This window comes from Ostrea edulis, chromosome 10, assembly GCF_947568905.1.
Source record: "Ostrea edulis chromosome 10, xbOstEdul1.1, whole genome shotgun sequence".
Classification (NCBI taxonomy): Eukaryota; Metazoa; Mollusca; class Bivalvia; order Ostreida; family Ostreidae; genus Ostrea; species Ostrea edulis.
The window spans coordinates 40,121,305-40,141,784 of NC_079173.1; the positions used below are offsets into that span (position 1 = coordinate 40,121,305).

At 36.1% G+C, this 20,480-nt stretch overlaps 1 protein-coding gene across 25 annotated transcripts in view; it reads left to right on the top strand.

Annotated features, from left to right (window-relative positions):
* LOC125666077 (rho GTPase-activating protein 21-like) overlaps positions 1-17,389 on the top strand; it is a 70,142-nt gene extending 52,753 nt beyond the window's left edge. For all 25 annotated transcript variants that reach the window (XM_056151328.1, XM_056151327.1, XM_056151320.1 and 22 more), the window contains 6 exons: positions 172-297; positions 958-1,066; positions 1,922-2,085; positions 6,387-6,512; positions 9,136-9,253; positions 14,009-17,389. In XM_056151328.1, the coding sequence (XP_056007303.1) occupies positions 172-297; positions 958-1,066; positions 1,922-2,085; positions 6,387-6,512; positions 9,136-9,253; positions 14,009-16,110 (2,745 nt within the window). In that variant the 3' untranslated portion in view covers positions 16,111-17,389. The remainder of the gene's footprint in view (positions 1-171; positions 298-957; positions 1,067-1,921; positions 2,086-6,386; positions 6,513-9,135; positions 9,254-14,008) is intronic.
* Positions 17,390-20,480: the final 3,091 nt, after the last annotated feature.

Below are 20,480 nucleotides of genomic sequence, written 5' to 3' on the forward strand. Positions count from 1 at the left end.
TATATGCCCCCACCCCCCCATCTCTGATTACGGGAGCATAAAAATCACTTCTCCATATGTCAGGGTAGAAACAGTTTGGGAACATGTTCTCACTGTACAGTTACCAAAGAATTATGAATTGTTTTATATCATTTGATTAGTTGTCATTTTCTGTTTTCTTTGTACATGTAGTTTGTGCCTATGATTGTTGACCTTTGCACCAAGATTGTTGAAGCACGGGGGTTAGAGGTCACAGGCGTATACCGTGTCCCTGGCAACACAGCAGCGGTCAATATGATGATGGAAGAACTGAATAAGGTACTAAATGGATTCGTGTCAGTATTAATGTAGTATTAGTGTAGATTTATCGTGTCAGTATTAGTGTACATTTATCGTGTCAGTATTAGTGTACATTTATCGTGTCAGTATTAGTGTACATTTATGTAATAAAAGGCGACAGAAAAGATATCATTGTCACAGTAATAATATATAATTGTATTAACTGTAGACAATGTGTCATTGACGTAACAATATATTTCTTAACTCGGGAATAGATAATGTAAATATTGATATCATGATATATAATTGTATTAACTGTAGACAATGTGTCATTGACATAACAATATATTTCTTTACTCGGGAATAGATAATGTAAATATTGATATCATGATATATAATTGTATTAACTGTAGACAATGTGTCATTGACGTAACAATATATTTCTTTACTCGGGAATAGATAATGTAAATATTGATATCATGATATATAATTGTATTAACTGTAGACAATGTGTCATTGACGTAACAATATATTGCTTAACTCGGGAATAGATAATATATAATTGTATTAACTGTAGACAATGTGTCATTGACGTAAAAATATATTTCTGAACTCGGGAATAGATAATGTAAATATTGACATCATGATAAAAAGGGGGACAGAAAACATGTCATTGATGATATATTATTGTATTACCAGGGTATAGACAACATGAATGTCGACCACGAGAAGTGGTGTGATGTCAATGTCATCAGCAGTCTCCTTAAGACGTTCTTCAGAAACCTTCCTGATCCACTCATCACCTCAGGTACAAAGTCTATAAGGGACTGAGTGATTGTAAAATGTCCATGTTAAATCTCATGTAATGTTATCAGGCTCAAAGTACCGTGTATTGTTAGTTACTGCAGGTCTAGTCATTTTGAAATTGGGAATGTTGAGTGGATTGTTTCTGGAAAAGTTATTTTTTGACGGATTTATTATTTAATAAGTTTATTATTGTCATGAATAGAATATTTTGGCACTTTTTTTCTCTCTGCCCAAAGAGACAGCATTTTCCAGTGTGCAAAAATTTCCAGGTACATGGTAATGTCCCACATTTGAGAATCGGAGAGTCAGTATGAGCTGATTATTGGAGGAAGGAATGTTTAGTCTGTGTATATGAAAATAATGGGAAGATTTGAGGTGATTTCTACGTAATTAGCGAAGCTGATCATGCAGAAATTGCTTCAATTATTGTTTATCAGCTGCAATAAAACATCACACAATTCAAGTTCAGCCAATGATACAAAACATCAGATAATCCTGTCAGTATTTTAGTACTAAAGCGGGAACTATAGAGAACAATCTCTCAAAATATTAGAGCAATGTTGATTGGTGTTAAAATATCACAGTCAACCAAAGATGGCAAGCAACACATGATTGCTAATCGTGACCTTTTTCTTTACAAGTATGCAAAAAATGATGTCACGGTTTTTCATTGAGATTTTGTTTGAAAAACATTGTTGGATAAGATAAGGGTCCTTTTTGCTAGAAACGGCTCATATAGTATTACTCATTTTTAGGGGTGGATCCCATGAATTTGCATGAATTACATGTTGAAATGTTTCAAAGTTGGACATCGATACCGTGTAAATTAAATCTTATGTCATGTATGTTGTAACAGCTCTGTACCAGGACTTCATTGATGCCAACCGCATAGACGACCTGGAGATGAGGATGTTGAAGTTAAAGCGCCTATTACACACTATGCCCGAGCACCATTTTGAGACCTTTAAACATCTTGCTGAACATCTCAACACTGTAGCCAGCTTTGGACATCTGAACAAGGTATAGATAAATAAATATGATTACAGAATGCATGAGTCTATTTAAAGATCAGAATTTAGATTGAAGTCCAATTAATGTTAAGAACTTCTGGGGTTCTGTTCAGATTTCCAGATTTGATTCAGTTCTGGTGTTCCTTACAATCAATCTAATTAAATTCTGATCCTTTGATCCTCTCACATATAGTGCTACACGAGGATCTAACGAAATGGCATACGGAGGTCAAATCTAGTGACCTTTTAATCATACATATTCATTGATATGTCCATCCAATCAGAGAACTCTTTAATATTTGCATTCAGTAAATGAAAAATTCAGGAAAACAACAAATATGGCGACCGAATATTGGCGCACGTTATAAGTTTTGAAAGCTTGCAAGATTCAATCTTTAAAAGATGAACCGAAAGATGTGTTAATAGCTGTGCTGAATATTGAAAACTGTATGGCAGTTTTTCCTACCCTTCGCATGCTCCGGTAAATTAAATCACCGGTCGAATCACATGAACCTTTTCCTCTGCAAGTTTTAATGTCCGTGGATATAACTTCTTGATTTAGGAGTTCCCTTCACTGTCAGTTTCTCTTACAACAAATGAAAATCCACACAAACAACAAATATTTGTCAAACTCTACTCTCTTTGACGTGCCCTCGGCGTGTGTGGCATGTTGTTATTACTGAAATACTTCGGCAGCTATTAGTAAGATTGCAGTGTTCTGAATGACCCAAGTTTACACCGTCGAATTAATGGCCAATGCGCTGATTGGTTAAACTAAAAGGTCACTAGATTTGACCTCCGTATGCAGTTTCGTTAGATCCTTTTGTAGCGATATATGTGAGCGATTCAAAGGATCTAATTTCAATCAGATTTACTTAAGGGCTGTTCCATTAAAACATATGAGGTACCCAGGGAAGGCACTTTAAAATTTGGGTAACCACCCATAGAAGCATAAAAATGTAATGAGGGACCACTCACAGAAGCAATTTCAGATAGTGCGGCACCACCCATAGAAGTGAAATAAATGTGAAATACACTTTTTCTTTAAATTCAATATGTATGAATGACTATTTATAACCCCTGAATAGAGGTCTATTTTCAGATGTTCCCAAGCATGATAGTAAAGAGAAGAGTATCTTGGGTCTCATCACCATTCAAATAACTGGCCATTAATGAAGCTTGATCATAGAACCATCAATTTATTCTATCAAGACTGTCTTTCTTAAACACGATGAACTAAATCAATTTTATAAGTCTACCTGTTCAGAAAAAGCCTAGTATTGTAAATGTTCTATAACAACTATTAAAAGTTTTAAAATTGACTAGTATTTTGTGTATTAAAAAACAAGAAAATGTGTCTCTGCGACACTGATGTCTTAGATATTTGTTACACTACGGCTCATTGCATTGTTCACAAGGATGTTATGGAATGACAACTGGATCCTGTGATCTTAACCTTTGTAAAAAAAATAATAGGGTTCTATATCATTCTAAAAACTATGTACCAAGTTTGATAAACAGTCATCACTGAATGAAGTTCATTTTAGAGAGTGTCCAATGCTAATAGAATAACAACAACTTCTTTGGGAAAACGATGATAAAAAGCTGAAGGACTTGATCCATTTCTGACAGTTGAAGACTTTTATATCCCTCTCCAAATTTGTGTATTTAAGGTGGTACCCAACACCCAAAGGAAATAACTCTGTAAAAATCAGCTAAACCTTTTAATTCGATTTGATATCAAATTTAGAGCATCTCAGTGATCAAAAGTTTGCTTGATGAAATTTCTATATATCTATTGAAATTATTCAAATGAAAATGTGTGGTTGAAATTTCTTGAAATTAATATAAATTTTCCTTCATTGGTCAAAGTAGATACAGTAAGTATAAAACAAAATTTAAAGAAAATTAAATGAGTGAAATTTATGCTCATAATGGTGTTGGGTAACCCCATTAAAATCTATAATTCTGTAGTCATAGTTCAACATAAGATGACAAATACTAATATGAACAGGTAGAACAAGTTTTAATGATTGGAGAAATATTCTTTAAACTTCAACACAAAATACAGTTCTAATCTTTATACAAAAAACAGTGCACAACCAAAACTATATAGATTCTCCAAACTCTAACTTTGGTACTTTATACTCCAATATTAAGTCAATTATTTGAATTGGCATGCTACACAACAATCACCAACTTTTTTACATACCAAATCACCCAGGGTGGACACAAATTTAAAAATAGTAATGCCAATTCGAATAAGTTGCCAATTTGACAAAGACAAATTCTATAAAAATGGCTATTCAAAAATTGGATAAAGCATTTGTCAAATTTAATTGTAATATGACTGTTCAAGAAAGGCCATTGCATATTGCTTTAAAAAGTCACTGACTTGTGTATACATCGGTAACAAATACCTAGAATTCAAAACCATGTCTATAAAATAATAGGTAAAACTAGTTGCAAATCTCTGAAATTCAATGTCACGATTTTGACTTCCTAAACTTTTGAGGGAAAAGTTTTTCCAGTGTCTCATATAAAGAAGTATCAGATATATTTCTACTTTTGATTTCCTTGTCCACAGCAACTAAAAAGTCTGCCTTAGATTTTCTTCCAGTGTGTGTTGGCTTTTGAAAGTGTGTGTGCAATAATACCTTTAATTCAGCAATTGCTAGTAACAATATTGGACCGTCTTTAAAACTATCCAACAATTTCTTCTGCTCTAGTTTATTTCGTTCCTTTTCTTTGACAGTCACATCTTCAACATACTTCACTATTCTGTCTTCTCTTACTCATATAAGATTACTGATAGGTGCAAGATATGAGCTTGACAATATATCTGGGTCACTCTCATCTTCGCAAGCCAAGTGTGTGGGAAGCGAGGCGGACCGAAAACACTTGGCTTGCGAAGATGGGTCACTCTCCATCAAATACTTTCAACTTCCGATTGTCAAGTTATTTGCATATGCCATATAAAGTAGTATTTACATCAATGGACAAGTATGGAGGCGAAAGCTATTTCGTCGGTATTGAAAAGGTTTGAATTTAATATCAAGTTAAAAACCGAACAGCAGACTGCAACAATATGATTTTCCTTTCTTTGTCGAAGTGGCTCAAGTAACTACATTTTCGCGCCGATTGTCAATGTTTAGCTTTTTTCATTAGATCCACCTACAAGATTTCGCGATAACAAGCATGGCGGAGCAGACGAAGAATTTTGCATGCTGTGCATTATAATTAATGAAAAACACCTTTATTAGACATGCCCAAGCACAAAGTTGGTACTCCTTTTGGTGTAAACAACATTTGGGACTAATACACAGAGTTTATTATCGGTTATTCATAAAATTATTTTGCACCATTATGGAGATCCTATGGAATTGTAGCCTCATCCCGAAAACGTCAGAATAAAAAAAATTGGATAGGGCTACATTATTGCAGCTAGAAAAAATCAAAAACCGTTTCAATGGACCACGAGCATGTTTCGTTTTCCATTTTGGACAAGGGAGATAATCCTAATTTCCGGTCGCTATAATTTTAGAGTCAAACCGGAAATGATAACCGGATCGCGGAACCTCATCGACCGAGATAAAATGAAGACAGAAAACGGCGTTTGTTTCACATTCTACTTTCAACCCTTCTCTTCTCTTGTTGCATTCCTCTCAGTTTCGGTAAAAAAAGATTTTATCAAAACAACCACCCACAGATGCAGTTTTCTGGCAGTAGGTACCCACTATAGATGCAATTTTCTACCAATGACAAGCACCCATAGATTTTTTTTTAATTGCCGTCCCCGGGTACCTCATATGTTTTAATGGAACAGCCCTAATACAATACCTTGATGATATCTGTGAATTGTTTTGGGTCATTTTTTGATGTGAGAAATCAGTTGATTGATATTTTTCCTGTGTGTTTTTATTTTTTATGGAAGACGGAATTTTAAGTTCTCATGTAATTGAAAACGTTGAACAATTTTACTTTGTGAACAAGCTTAATTCCTTTACTGATAGTGACATCATGACAGGCTACTTTAATGTTTAGTGGCAAGACCAATTTTGTTCACATAATCAATTATTTGTTTTTTATTGGAAGAAGGTAATAAATAATCTTCTTTTGCATCAGAATTTCAAAAATATGGAAAAAATTGTATATTTATGACATCATATCTGAGGATCTCCATGTTATTTCTACCATGAATTAAAAAGCTGTATGTGCAGTTGTCATTAAAAATGAACCTTGGACGTTCAAGCTGTACCATCAAAGGGAGGTAACTGATATATCTGCTTACTACTGTCATTTGCATTCCAGATGGATGCCCGAAATTTGGCCATTGTGTTTGGTCCGACCTTGATCAAGAAGAAGGACGACGATATGACCTCTATTGTCAGGGATATGTCAGACCAATGTCGGATCATCGAAAGCATCATCCTTCACGTAAGTCATTCACAGAGATTCAGAAAAGGACTTTGAGTGGCAGATTAGCGTTTTTATCATGCCTTTTCCTGCCTGTTGATCATTAGATTGGTGTGATGGTATGATAATGTTTAAGGTGGCACTCCTAGAGTTACAATACATATCTCAGCAGAAGTCTGATCTGTGTAAGCACTGTCTAATCAATTTATCAATAACTTTTAGAAATAGAAATCAATCAACAAATTTTCACTATTACGGTAGCATAGTGTAAAATTAAGAGCATGAAATACAGTGCTCCCTCGATGTGTTGCCAACTTTTGTTCAAGACCAATTTCGGCAATAAAGCAGGGATGGCAATATAACGAATTCACCGTTACAGACATTTCACTGAGCAGTAAAAAGAAATTCAATTCTGTAAATTTATTAAATGTATAAACATTTAGATAATCTTGAGTTTAATTCAGCAATTATTTATAATTAACCTGACCACCTGAATACGTAAGCCCAATAAAATTTGATCATCTGTTTGTGGAAATAAGTGGCATGAGGCATTATGCGGGTTAACATTATAACAGGGGTGTGAATATGAGAAGAAACATGTTCTTTAGGATTTTCAAGCATTAAGCGGCTGGTATTATAAAAGGGGGTAATATATCGGGGAGCACTGTATATGAGAAAATTAGCCAATCTGCAGATGGTGAATTTACATCTTGTATATATCTCATTACACGTGGGGGTGATCATACATCTCGTATATATCTCATCACGCGTGGGGTAATCATACATCTCGTATATATCTCATTACGCGTGGGGGTGATCATACATCTCGTATATATCTCATTACGCATGGGGGTGATCATACATCTCGTATATATCTCATTACGCGTGGGGGTGATGATACATCTCGTATATATCTCATTACGCATGGGGGTGATCATACATCTCGTATATATCTCATTACGCATGGGGGTGATCATACATCTCGTATATATCTCATTACACGTGGGGGTGATCATACATCTCGTATATATCTCATTATGCGTGGGGGTGATCACATCTCGTATATATCTCATTACGCGTGGGGGTGATCATACATCTCGTATATATCTCTACGCGTGGGGGTGATCATTCCTGTGAATACCTTACCTACAGATAGAATAAAAACTACTGTAATGAAATCTTTAATCCACCTGTTTTCAACTCATTCTGAAATTAGATGGAGTACATTTGCAAAACATACCAGAATCACTCAATAGTATCTGTGTGTGGTAAAACTGTATATAAAACATTCAAATAACGCACCAACACTCATTATCGATACATGTAGGTATTGAAAAATTATGAACATTTAGGAAGTGAAAATGGCCAATCTTCTTCTGTGATGTCACACAGTAAGGTCACATGTCACACAGTAAGGTCACATGATCATTAGAAATATACGGGTATTGTGGAAGCACAAAAATTCTTACAAATCGATGTTACAACTTCATTTTTAAACTAGATATTGTATATATCAATATCAAAGAACTTTTTTAAATGAAAAAATAGATGTTTTGATAGAAACTTTTTAAGTACAACAAATTAAAAAGTCTTGGGCATTTCAGTTACCTACCTGGCATTTCAGTTACCTACCTGGCATTTCATCATGCATTTCTAGAAACTTTCGAAAGCATTACTGGGGGAAAATTTGTTTTGAAATCCAATTAAATCATGAGAAAATATACCAAGTCACCTTAGGTCAGTTGATTGTAATGAAAGCTGACTGACCAGACATTCAAATTAAATGATGTTGTATTTTGTAACTCATTACCCTACACCCCCCCCCCCCCCAACAAAACAAACCACCCTCATCATTCTGTCAGTGTGTTGTTTGTCCAGCAAACAGTCTGTCACATGAATTTGAACTGTAGATGAATCGTCTATTTTTATGAGGATTAATTTCCATGGGTTTTGAAAAATGAGCATTGTTTTGAGGGAATTAGATTCCTAGGTTCGAAGACATTTTATTTAAGGAATTAAAAACATTGTTATTCGATGTAATACAATCTAAGTAAGTTGCTACAGTCTACACATTATATAGTGGCTTATCATAAAGCATAAACTGTCCTAACTTCCATATTTACTTTATATCTTTTAAATTGAGTAGATATTAATTCATAATTCCTTATAATATAATTTAGTACAATTCAGTAATTTGACGAACAATTCTAAAGAAAATACAAGTTTTATATAATGCAGAGCAAATTGCTATATAGCAACAGAATGGAAACGAGATATCACCAAAGGTATTGTGACATCATTGCTAGGATGTCAATTTCATGGCAACTTACTTGATACGATATAAAAGAATATTGATTTATATAATAAGTCAAACGTACTAATCAAGTGGAGTTTTGAAAAATAATGAAATGAAATAATTTCCTGTTGAAGTCCAGTTACATTTCCTTGTGAAGAATTTGAATTCATGTGTATGTGCGTACCACAGAAAGAGAAAAAATCAAACCATCACGAAAATGAATCCTTTAAATTCAAGGTTTATATTTGGCATGGCAATTCTTTTTCATTGATACCAAAGGGAGAAAATAGAATGAAAACAGAGTAGGACATTTCTTTTGAATTTGTAAATGCTGTGTACTATTTCCAGAATGACTGGTTCTTCAGCTCCTGGGATCAGGACAGTTACGTCCCCTTGGAGGAGGGCCGTGAAGACGACGAGGTTCCTTTGAACCCGTCGGTGTCTAAAATGAGCTGCGATGAAGACGGTGAGTACTGGAGGCTGATACAGTAGAGGACAGCGGCCCTGTTCACAAAAAATCTTACCATTAAGATGAAAATTTTAAAACACTGTAATTCTTTTACATTTCTTCACTTGTATATTTCTAAATGAGCGAAACTTCTTTATATACACAGGAGAAAAACTGTCATTCTTCCTTGGGGCATAGTTGCACTCAATTGAGTATAAGACAGAGACAAAATTTCTATCTTAGTCGTGAGATTGTTTGTGAAAATGGCCGCTGGTTACAGGGATCTTCATTATTCTGGTCACACAGTGGCTTTGTTCTGCAGTTCACCATGTAAAACACCGGACATGGAACATTCAAGCAAGAAAAGGAGATAGATTTCATAAGTGATATGTAATGAATTAATGGTGATTCCATTGTTATTGTAAAAAAAAAATTTTAATTCTAAAAGAAAGGAATCTGTCCACTTTTTAATGATTTTTTATTTTTTTTTTTGAATTATGATATTTGGGATAGTTCTGTTATTCTAGGATGAGGGGTTGAAGGTCTCGCTGAAAACATGATGGATATTAATGGACAATTTTTTTTCAGGCGTATTATACCGTATTCCCATATATTTGTGAGTGAAACGCCATATTTCAAAAGAAACTATTAAAATCTGAAATTTACACAGAGGAAATGTACATGATGAGTGTACATATGTAATCAAAGATTCATACACCTAATTATTTCTCTAAAAATTATATCATTAACCAGAAAAAGTTTTTATAATGTCATGTTGATTCTCAGATATCAGGAATATAGGCCTGAAAATGTCACAATCAATATCACAGGGCCTGAAAATGTCACAATCAATATCACAGGGCCTGAAAATGTCACGATCAATATCAATATCACAGGGCCTGAAAATGCCACAATCAATATCAATATCACAGGCCTGAAAATGTCACGATCAATGTCAATATCACAGTGCCTGAAAATGTCACGATCAATATCAATATCACAGGGCCTGAAAATGTCACGATCAATATCACAGGGCCTGAAAATGTCACGATCAATATCACAGGGCCTGAAAATGTCACAATCAATATCACAGGGCCTGAAAATGTGACGATCAATATCAATATCACAGGGCCTGAAAATGTCACGATCAATATCAATATCACAGGGCCTGAAAATGTCACAATCAATATCAATATCACAGGCCTGAAAATGTCACGATCAATGTCAATATCACAGTGCCTGAAAATGTCACAATCAATATCACAGGGCCTGAAAATGTCACAATCAATATCACAGGGCCTGAAAATGTCACGATCAATATCAATATCACAGGGCCTGAAAATGTCACGATCAATATCACAGGCCTGAAAATGTCACGATCAATGTCAATATCACAGAGCCTGAAAATGTCACAATCAATATCACAGGGCCTGAAAATGTCACGATCAATATCAATATCACAGGGCCTGAAAATGTCACAATCAATATCAATATCACAGGCCTGAAAATGTCACGATCAATGTCAATATCACAGAGCCTGAAAATGTCACAATCAATATCACAGGGCCTGAAAATGTCACGATCAATATCAATATCACAGGGCCTGAAAATGTCACGATCAATATCAATATCACAGGCCTGAAAATGTCACGATCAATGTCAATATCACAGAGCCTGAAAATGTCATGATCAATGTCAATATCACAGGCCTGAAAATGTCACAATCAATATCAATATCACAGTGCCTGAAAATGTCACAATATCAATATCACAGAGCCTGAAAATGACACGATCAATATCACAGGCCTGAAAATGTCACAATCAATATCAATATCACAGGGCGTGATCACAGGGCCTGAAAATGTCACGATCAATGTCAATATCACAGGGCCTGAAAATGTCACAATCAATATCAATATCACAGAGCCTGAAAATGTCACGATCAATATCACAGGCCTGAAAATGTCACAATCAATGTCAATATCACAGGCCTGAAAATGTCACGATCAATATCAATATCACAGAGCCTGAAAATGACACGATCAATATCACAGGCCTGAAAATGTCACAAACAATATAAATATCACAGGGCCTGAAAATGTCACGATCAATGTCAATATCACAGGGCCTGAAAATGTCACAAACAATATAAATATCACAGGGCCTGAAAATGTCACAATCAATATCAATATCACAGGGCCTGAAAATGTCACGATCAATGTCAATATCACAGGGCGTGAAAATATCACAATCAATATCAATATCACAGTGCCTGAAAATGTCACAATATCAATATCACAGAGCCTGAAAATGACACGATCAATATCACAGTGCCTGAAAATGTCACAATCAATATCAATATCACAGGCCGTGAAAATGTCACGATCAATGTCAATATCACAGGGCCTGAAAATGTCACGATCAATGTCAATATCACAGGCCTGAAAATGTCACAATCAATATCAATATCGAGCCACCACAGAGACTGTACGTGTGTCATTAGATCAGCTGCTGCACACTTATCAGTTTCTGAGCAAGGGAAAGACCCACGGAGACGTTGGGTGTAAATCTACTCATTCTGCAGTGATTGATAAGTTTGTGGTCGAGGATTAAATGATGTATGTCAGGGGCTGTGATGCACATACTGTGATGACAAAATTTGTGAGTAACTGAATAATAGAATTTGCAGTCATGTTTTCACATCTCCAAGAAACAGGTATAATGACAATCAAGCAATGCAATTTTAAGAAACAAAATATAACCCTTATAACCTCATGTAGCTATTCCTATAATTATAAAGGTATCTGTATCGGCAGATTCAAATAGTTTTTGATACTTATTAATGCAATTCTTGTAACAAGGGCTTTCCAAATGTTCCATGATTGTGACCTTGACCTGACATACTTATTAAAGACATTAAACTCTCATTCCTTTGTGACCTTGATATATAAAGCTAACACACTTAATGAAAACGTTAAAATCTTGCTTGTGACCTTAATGTTGAACTTATGCACTTATCAAAAACATTAAAATTGCTTACGACTTGGAAGTTTAGAAATCAATGTAAGATTGCTTTGCTATTGACCTCGGATGCATGACTTTGTATAATGAATTAATTACTGTAACCTTGTAATGATTTACCTCGTGCAATGACATTGACTATTTACTTATCAAACATTTTAGAGTTGCTTATAACTTTTGAACTATAAGTGAAAGGGTTCTAATATTTTGTGGATGTAATCTTAGTGACAGGGCCTTTCTAATAGTGCACATGAGAGGAATTGGATGCAATCGGAGATTCGGGGGAATACTGTTTTTGTCTGTTTATCCACAGGAAGTTTAACTTTGGCCATAACATTTGAATGGAAAGTGATAGTCATATTTCACACATGTATTCTTTGTGACAAAACCTTCTCATTTTAGCCGAGTTGCAACGAAGTTGAACTCGGCTATTGGTTTGGTGATGCGGGCGGGCGGTTGGGCGTCAACAATTGGTTTCCGGATGATAACTCGAAAAGTTTACAATCTAATCAAATGAAACTTTGATATATTGTTGGGTACCAGGTAAGGAAGACCCCTATTGATTTTGGAGAAACATTGTCAAAGGTCAAGGTCACAGTGACTGAAAATAGAATGAAAATTTCAGAAAAATTTGGTTTCCGGATGATAACTCGAAAAGTTTACAATCTAATCAAATGAAACTTTGATATATTGTTGGGTACCAGGTAAGGAAGACCCCTATTGATTTTGGAGAAAAATTGTCAAAGGCCAAGGTCACAGTGACTGAAAATAGAATGAAAATTTCAGAAAAATTTGGTTTCCGGATGATAACTCAGAAAGTTTAAATCCGAATCAAATGAAACTTTGATATATTGTTGGGTACCAGGTAAGGAAGACCCCTATTGAATTTAGAGAAAAAAGGTCAAGGTCACAGTGACCGAATATAGAATGAAAATTTCAGAAATATTTGGTTTCCGGATGATAACTCAGAAAGTTTAAATCCGAATCAAATGATACTTAAAGATATTGTTATGTACCAGGTAAGGAAGACCCCTATTGATTTTGGAGAAAATGGGTCAAAGGTCAAGGTCACAGTGACCGAAAATAGATTTAAAATTCAAAAAAATAAATTAGTTTCCGGAGAATAACTTGAAAATTTTTAATTTGAATCAAATGAAACTTGGTTATATTGTTGGATACCAGCAAAGCAAGGCCCCTATTGATTTTGGAGAAAAAAGGTCAAAGGTCAAGGTCACAGTGACCAAAAATAGATTGCAAACTTCAGACAAATATGGTTTCTGGACAGTAACTTGAAAAGTTTAAAACTGAAATTAGTTCTTCACAATTATAAATATGCCACATCATTCCTGACTTTACAATGTATCCCATGCAACTCGGCTTATGCACCCTTGGGTGCATATATTGATTTTCCTTTTTTACCAAAATTTTTGACCTCATGACCTTGAATTTGGAGTTCGGCCACAGGCAGCATTAATGTTTCACAAAGACATCTTGTTTTTCTATCAAAAACATAGACCGGTTCCTATACATGTATTAGGAGAGGGAGGAATTATAGTTCATGCTTATTTGAAGATTTCCTCTTTTCTGTCACCAAGTGTAGGATTCAAATTATGATACGTTCAGGGTGGACAGTATTCCTATTCCACGAACAAAGAAAAGTAAACAAATTATTCTGCATAATCGAGTGGAAATTAAAGTAAATTGCATGTACATGAAAAATCCCTTACAATAACGTTACCTTTAATTTTTCAGATAACACTGTCAATCCCCGGGATATTGTCTCTTCCATAGTACAAGCAGCCAATCAAAAGCGCAAGAAATCGGCACCATCACTCGGGGAAGATCTCAATATCAGCTTAACAGATGGAGGATTCCGGGAGAGAAACATCGATCTGGAAATCCAGCGCACAAAAATGAAATCGCATTCCGAAATGAAAGCCAGAAGCAGCCCCAATCTTCCAGCTATGGCAGAAAGTGCTCAGGATGCAAGGCAACCCTCATCTAAGCGAACACTGGAAAAAGTGCCAGAGCGTCGACTAGCAATGTCTCATGAGGGAATCGATTCCTCGGAGTGGGAAGTCATGGAGAGGGAGAGAACTGGGTCAAATATGACCCCGCAGTCAAGGCATTTTTCCTCCGACTCACTTGATCGACATGAAGATGTGGAAATGTCACAGAGCACAAGTCCATCATTCAGTCACTCGACGATTGAGGCTCTCAGAAAAATTGAGGAGGAGGCTCGGGCACTGAGAGAAAAAGAAGAGAGGAAACAGCAGAGGGATTTCGAACGGTGGAAATATGAACGCCAGAGGCAGGAAAAAACGTGGAGGGAAATGGACAAAGAAAAAAGCCAAAGTAATGAAAATCTGATGGACTTTGGAACCATTTGGCATTCCACTTCTGATATTTTTAACAAGCTTGCGAGGGGTGAATCAAAGGAAGTTCTGGAGAGGAAATCGAGTGGTGATAAATATGATAGAAACTCTATGGCGAGTGTATCTGATAAATCAGAAAGTTCAAGAAAAAACAGTGCGAGTAGTAATTCAGGAGGGAAATATTTCGTGATTCAAAGCTCCAGAAACAACAGCCGAGATAGACTGTCCCAGGGGAGTGGAGAAATTCCTGCGTTTCCTAGTAAACGAGCCAGTTCCATGGAACGGCTTTTGGAATCCCCAAAGAAGGATTACTTAACTCCCCATTCCAGAAATCCACCAGAAATGGGAAGGTCCAGAAGCGGGGGGAGGGAAAACCGTGAGAATCGGCGCTCAAAAAAAAGATTAAGTAGGAGTGATTCAGCACGAAGGGGGTCTCTAGATTCATTGATAAATCTAGGACGACAGTACTCCCACAATTCATCAGATTCTGAAGATGGCTCCGACCTACTTTCTGATCTCACTTCAACTTTTGATCAAAAACTTCAAATTTTAGTGAACCCAAAATATACACTGAATGGAAGTGCTGTGAAAGGCTCTAATGAATTGCTGGACAAAGAAAGTGCTATTTCATGCCTTCCACCCCAGAAGCCTTTAGCCCAGGCTCAGTGCAATAAATTTGGATTGTGCAGTAGCAATGACATGCTCGAAAAACAATACAGGGACCCAAGTCTGCACCGATCACCCAAGGATGCCAAAATAGGAATCGCGTATCGATTTGAAAGAAACCCACTGGGTAATACGGCTACCACTGCTCAACAGGACAGTGTGCAGGATGGGAGCAGTTCTGTGAATAGTGTGATGTACTATCAGGAGGAAACGAGACCGTCGGCTACAACGCTACTTCCTGTGTCGGCTACAACGCTACTTCCTGTGTCGGCTACAACGCTACTTCCTGTGTCGGCTCATGTACAGGAAATCAGGACTCTGAGTAGCAACATGTACGGATCTAAAGAAATACGACCCAGTTCTAAACTGGAAAGGACCGAGATAAGTATTCCAATTCACAGGCAGCAAGAAAAAACGCCTCAGTATCGTGTTCGGTACGAAAGGTCGGCAAGTACACCGAAAGACCTTGAGCTCGATGTGAATGTTGCAAGGACTCCAGATTTCAAGGGAGGTAACTCCCAAAAACATGTGTTCTCCCCTCCCCCCGAGAGACGAAAGGAAAAACGTCCGAAACGCCGTCACACTGTAAGTGGGACGGATGATTTAGAACACTTTAAGGCCCTGATGACGGTGGTGCATCCACGGGGTGATGGATCTCCGAAAAGATCCGCCTGGGATCAACTTCAGCCTGTGGTCAAGGACATGCCACAGGGGTCAAACCGGTCCATGTTGTCATGGTTACAGAACGAGAGACTACGGGGAAGTACACCAGATTTAAGTATCGAGCAAGAACCAAAGCCAAAGTTTTATTGAAGATGTTATATTTTACGTGAACACATAATTTTGCTCTAAGCATTTGATAGGCTGTTCAGTTATTAGACGATTTTCCTCCCATCATTTGTTATGTTCATGCTTAACAATTGTATGTGTATTTTGTTGTTACAGAGTGCAAAACACCTATGTGATGGAAAAAATCAAAAGAAATAGGAATCAAACTATTTTTCATATTACTTTTTAATTCATTTTCTGAGTTTCTCCATCTGTATAGATTTTTTTAATTTGTAGAAAGATTGATAGATGCACTTCAACTGTTAAATGAATTTGCACAACATGTGATGAGTCTAATCAGAATATAAACCAAGATGTGTTATGCCTGTACATAAAGAACAATTTTACAAATTAATATATTATTTTTTTAATATACTACCATTTATCATTATGACTTATAAAGGGGGGGGGGGGGGGGGGGGGTGGTGAGGTCAAAATATCTATCAGAAATAATTTTCTCTACATCGAGAGTCCAAGCAATTTAAAAATATAAATATATTACATTTTGTTCAGCAGCTAGGCTGAAAATGACACATCCCATTTTATTTGTAAAGATAAAATATGAATATATACAATATATGTGCAGGTCACATATATTTGCGTAAATAATAATTGATGTTAAAGCCCAGATTAAGAGTTTGGGTTGTTTTTTCTCTATGTGACCGAGATGTTTCTCTAGAAAATGTAAGTTAAGGGGTAATAGTTGGTTTTGTATGTGGTTGTTTTTCTATTCGACTCCTCCAGAAAATGGTGTCCATCCGATTGAAACCCTATTCACATTTTGTTATGACATTTTCTAAATTTTACATTGTACATTTTTAGACATAAGATTATATAAACAGAGCTTCGAAGTAACAAGAAGTTGTATGATGAAAGCAGAATGATAATCAATGATAGGTATTTTAACTGGGAAGTATATTGTGATTTAAAGTCTTTATCCTTGTGAGTATTTTTTGTTGAAGAATTTTACACATTTAGTGCTTAGACTGTCATACCTGAACAAATTTAATGGGTTTTTTTTAAATCAGTGGGAAACCTCACAAAACTGATGTTAAAGTAATTCTAAATTATCATTTCTACATTGTTGGTCAGCTTTCGTCTTCCATGACATGATTGATATCTATTTTTGTACATTTTATCATGTGATTAACAAGTTTTGTTGATTACACTGCAGTGGTTGCCATGGTTCTCTGTTGTTACAAGCTGTTCGGTAGTGCACACACATAACAAAAGGATAGTTCCGATATTAAATATACAATTTTAATGAATGATTTTGTCTTTTATTTTGTGAATGCTGATGATGGATTGGAAATATTGACTGTAATTATTTCAGTTGTGTTGTTTATAATCTGTGTTACTAGTAAATTCCAGAGGGGCTATACGTGGGGCATATCGAGTCCAGTGGAACAGGAAATCAACAGTCAGTGCCACTATCTCTGTGTGAGCCACCATTGAAATAAATGCTCTGTTCACATTTAACCTTGTCCATTAAACTAACACTAATCTATAAATAGTAACTAACACTAATCTATAAATAGTAACTGACCCTAATCTATAAATAGTAACTGACACTAATCTTTACATTTGACTTTGTTCATGTACCATGACACACCGTTAGCAATGACACTCAGCCTTGCATGTCAATTGCTTCCATTATTATGATGGAGAGTGGGCATACTGAAGGGGGGAGACAATAAGGCTCTCTTATGTTTCTCGCATGGAGAGTTAAGTTGGTTTGATGAAGGATACCTGAGTCGATGACTTTGGATCATGGAAGATCTATCCAGATTTTGATGCAGACTAAACGTGGTTCAAAATTGAAAAGGGTTACACACACGCATCATTTCATTGATAGTAGCAGACAATACCTTCCTATGTCCAGAGTGGATTGACCATGTGGCCTAAAAATAAATAGGGGTCATTTACTCATTATGAACTACCAATGTACCAAGTTTGGTGTCAAGCAATTGATTCTTAAAATATTAGGAGACAATATATTACTGTGCCCTGTTTTGACCTTGAACCCAAATCTTGTAGGGGTCATCTACTTCTTATGATGTATCAGTGTAGTGAGTTTGATGTCTGTCAAACAAAGAGTTCTAAAAATATTGAATGGACAAAATCTATGTCCATTCTGATTTCAAAATCAATAGGGGCCATCTTACTCCTTAGTATATACCAGTGTACCAAGCTTGATGTCTGTTAAGCAAAGGGTTCTCAAGATATTTTCCCATGTTGAGTATGACCATTGACCATAAAGTCAGTTTGGGTCATCTACTCATCAAGATGTAAAAGTGAACCAAGTTTAATGTCCTTCAAGCAATTTTAAGGGTTATCAAGATATGTAGTGGACAGTATCTTGAACTATCTTTTTATGTACAGTATGACCCTTGACCTCAAAATCAATAAGAGTCTTCTACTTCTAACATGTACCAAGTTTGACATCTTGTCAATCAAAGGGTTCTTAAGATATTGAGTGGTCAGTATATTTCCCATGTCCAGTGTCACTGGTATTAAACTGATGATAGTAACAATCGTTACTATCATCCCAAGATGGCGGAAGGAAATTCCCGAAAGACCACATTTACTTATTATATCTATTTGTATTGTTTATTTGCGAATGATATGTAGGTAAGAAATATCATACACTAGCAACAATCACGATCAGGGGTTATTTTTTCTTTTATACGGCTCATATGAACAGAAAATTCGTTGTTGAAAAAAACAGCGAGGATGATAGTAATGAAAGTTCTTTCGTTACTATCATCATTCATTCCTAAAAATTGACAATGTGACCTCATAATCAATAAGGTCATCTACTCACAATCTACCAGTGTGCCAAGTTTGATGTCTGTCAAGGAAAGGATTCTCAATATATTGAGCAGACAATACCTTCCTATGTCCAGAGTTTTGACCTGAAAATCAATAACGGTTCTCTTCTACTCATAACCAACCCACATGTGAAATATTGTAATGATCAAATGAATGGTTCTCAGGATACTGAGGGAACAACGTGGTCTACAGACAGACCAACAGGTACGAAGCAATATGCCTTTCTTTTTTGAAGGACAGACATAAAAATCCTGTGTAACAGAGAAAATGTGATGGACCAGACTAGGATTCAAAATCCAGGCCTGAATCTCTAATCAGGTGCTCTACCGAGCTATCATCCCTACTAATGCCACAGACACTTGTTTCATACATGGTCATGGGTCACCCCCTTCTATTAGTAAGGAGGAGGTGACCATGTATGAAACAAGTGCCTGTGTGTCTTCACACTTAAAGACATTAAACCGAAGACCTTTATCCAATGACAGACATTTTCACCTGTAAATTCCTGGGGCTGGTTTACAGCACCAAATGTAACAGGAACGAAGAAAATGCAATGGACCAGACGGAGATTCAAACCGGGCCCAGATAGTCTACTGAGCTATCTGGCCACTGGTGATAAAATTCAACTGACCACAACATCTGCATTATTATAACCCATGCAATATGTTGTGGAGGGTAGGTTTTTGAATCATCAGTCCATCCTTTTCTCGTCAACACAACTCCTCTATGTCCCATTTGTACATACAAGTTTAGCCAAAATCTACTATATGGTACATGTACTCAACTAAAACCACTCGGAATAGAATTCCATGTCACTTGTATTTAAAATAGACAAGCTATGTAAATTCCGATTTGATTTGATTTTTTTCTGGAAGTTATGCCCCTTTTGAACCCAGAAATAGATAATCAGTGCAACACTGAAACCGCCAAGCAGAATGCCATGTAACTTTGTATTCAATATGAACATACTATAACTGTATAGATACATGTATGCATATTTACAGGAAATTCTAATTTAATTTGTGGGGAGGGGGAGGGGGGTATGCTCCTTTTGATTCTAGAAGTTTGGCCAAAATATACTATTTGGTGCAACTTACATGAAACCGGCTTTTAAACCATATATAATTAAAATATTTCTGTTTTAATATTTCACTGTAACACAATTGACATTTCTAAACAATAATACATGTATACAGTGTATTTTGACTTAAGTAGTGCCTTCTACGTACATGGGTGAAAATAGCACAGAGGAATACGAAATTGTTGTATTTTAAGCATAACATTTCAGCCATTCATTATGTGTAGCATTGTCACTCATTGTGTGTGTGTGTGTGGGGTGTGTGTGTGTGTGTGTGTGTGTGTGTGTGTGTGTGTGTGTAGCATTGTCACTTGTGTGTGTGTGTGGGGGGGGGGGGGGGGGGGATGTGAGCTTGCTCAATTATTCTTTCATTCACAGCAATACAGATCTACTTCTAAGTTCTCCACATCAAAATCTGGTTTCAGTGCAAAATGATATCCCCCTC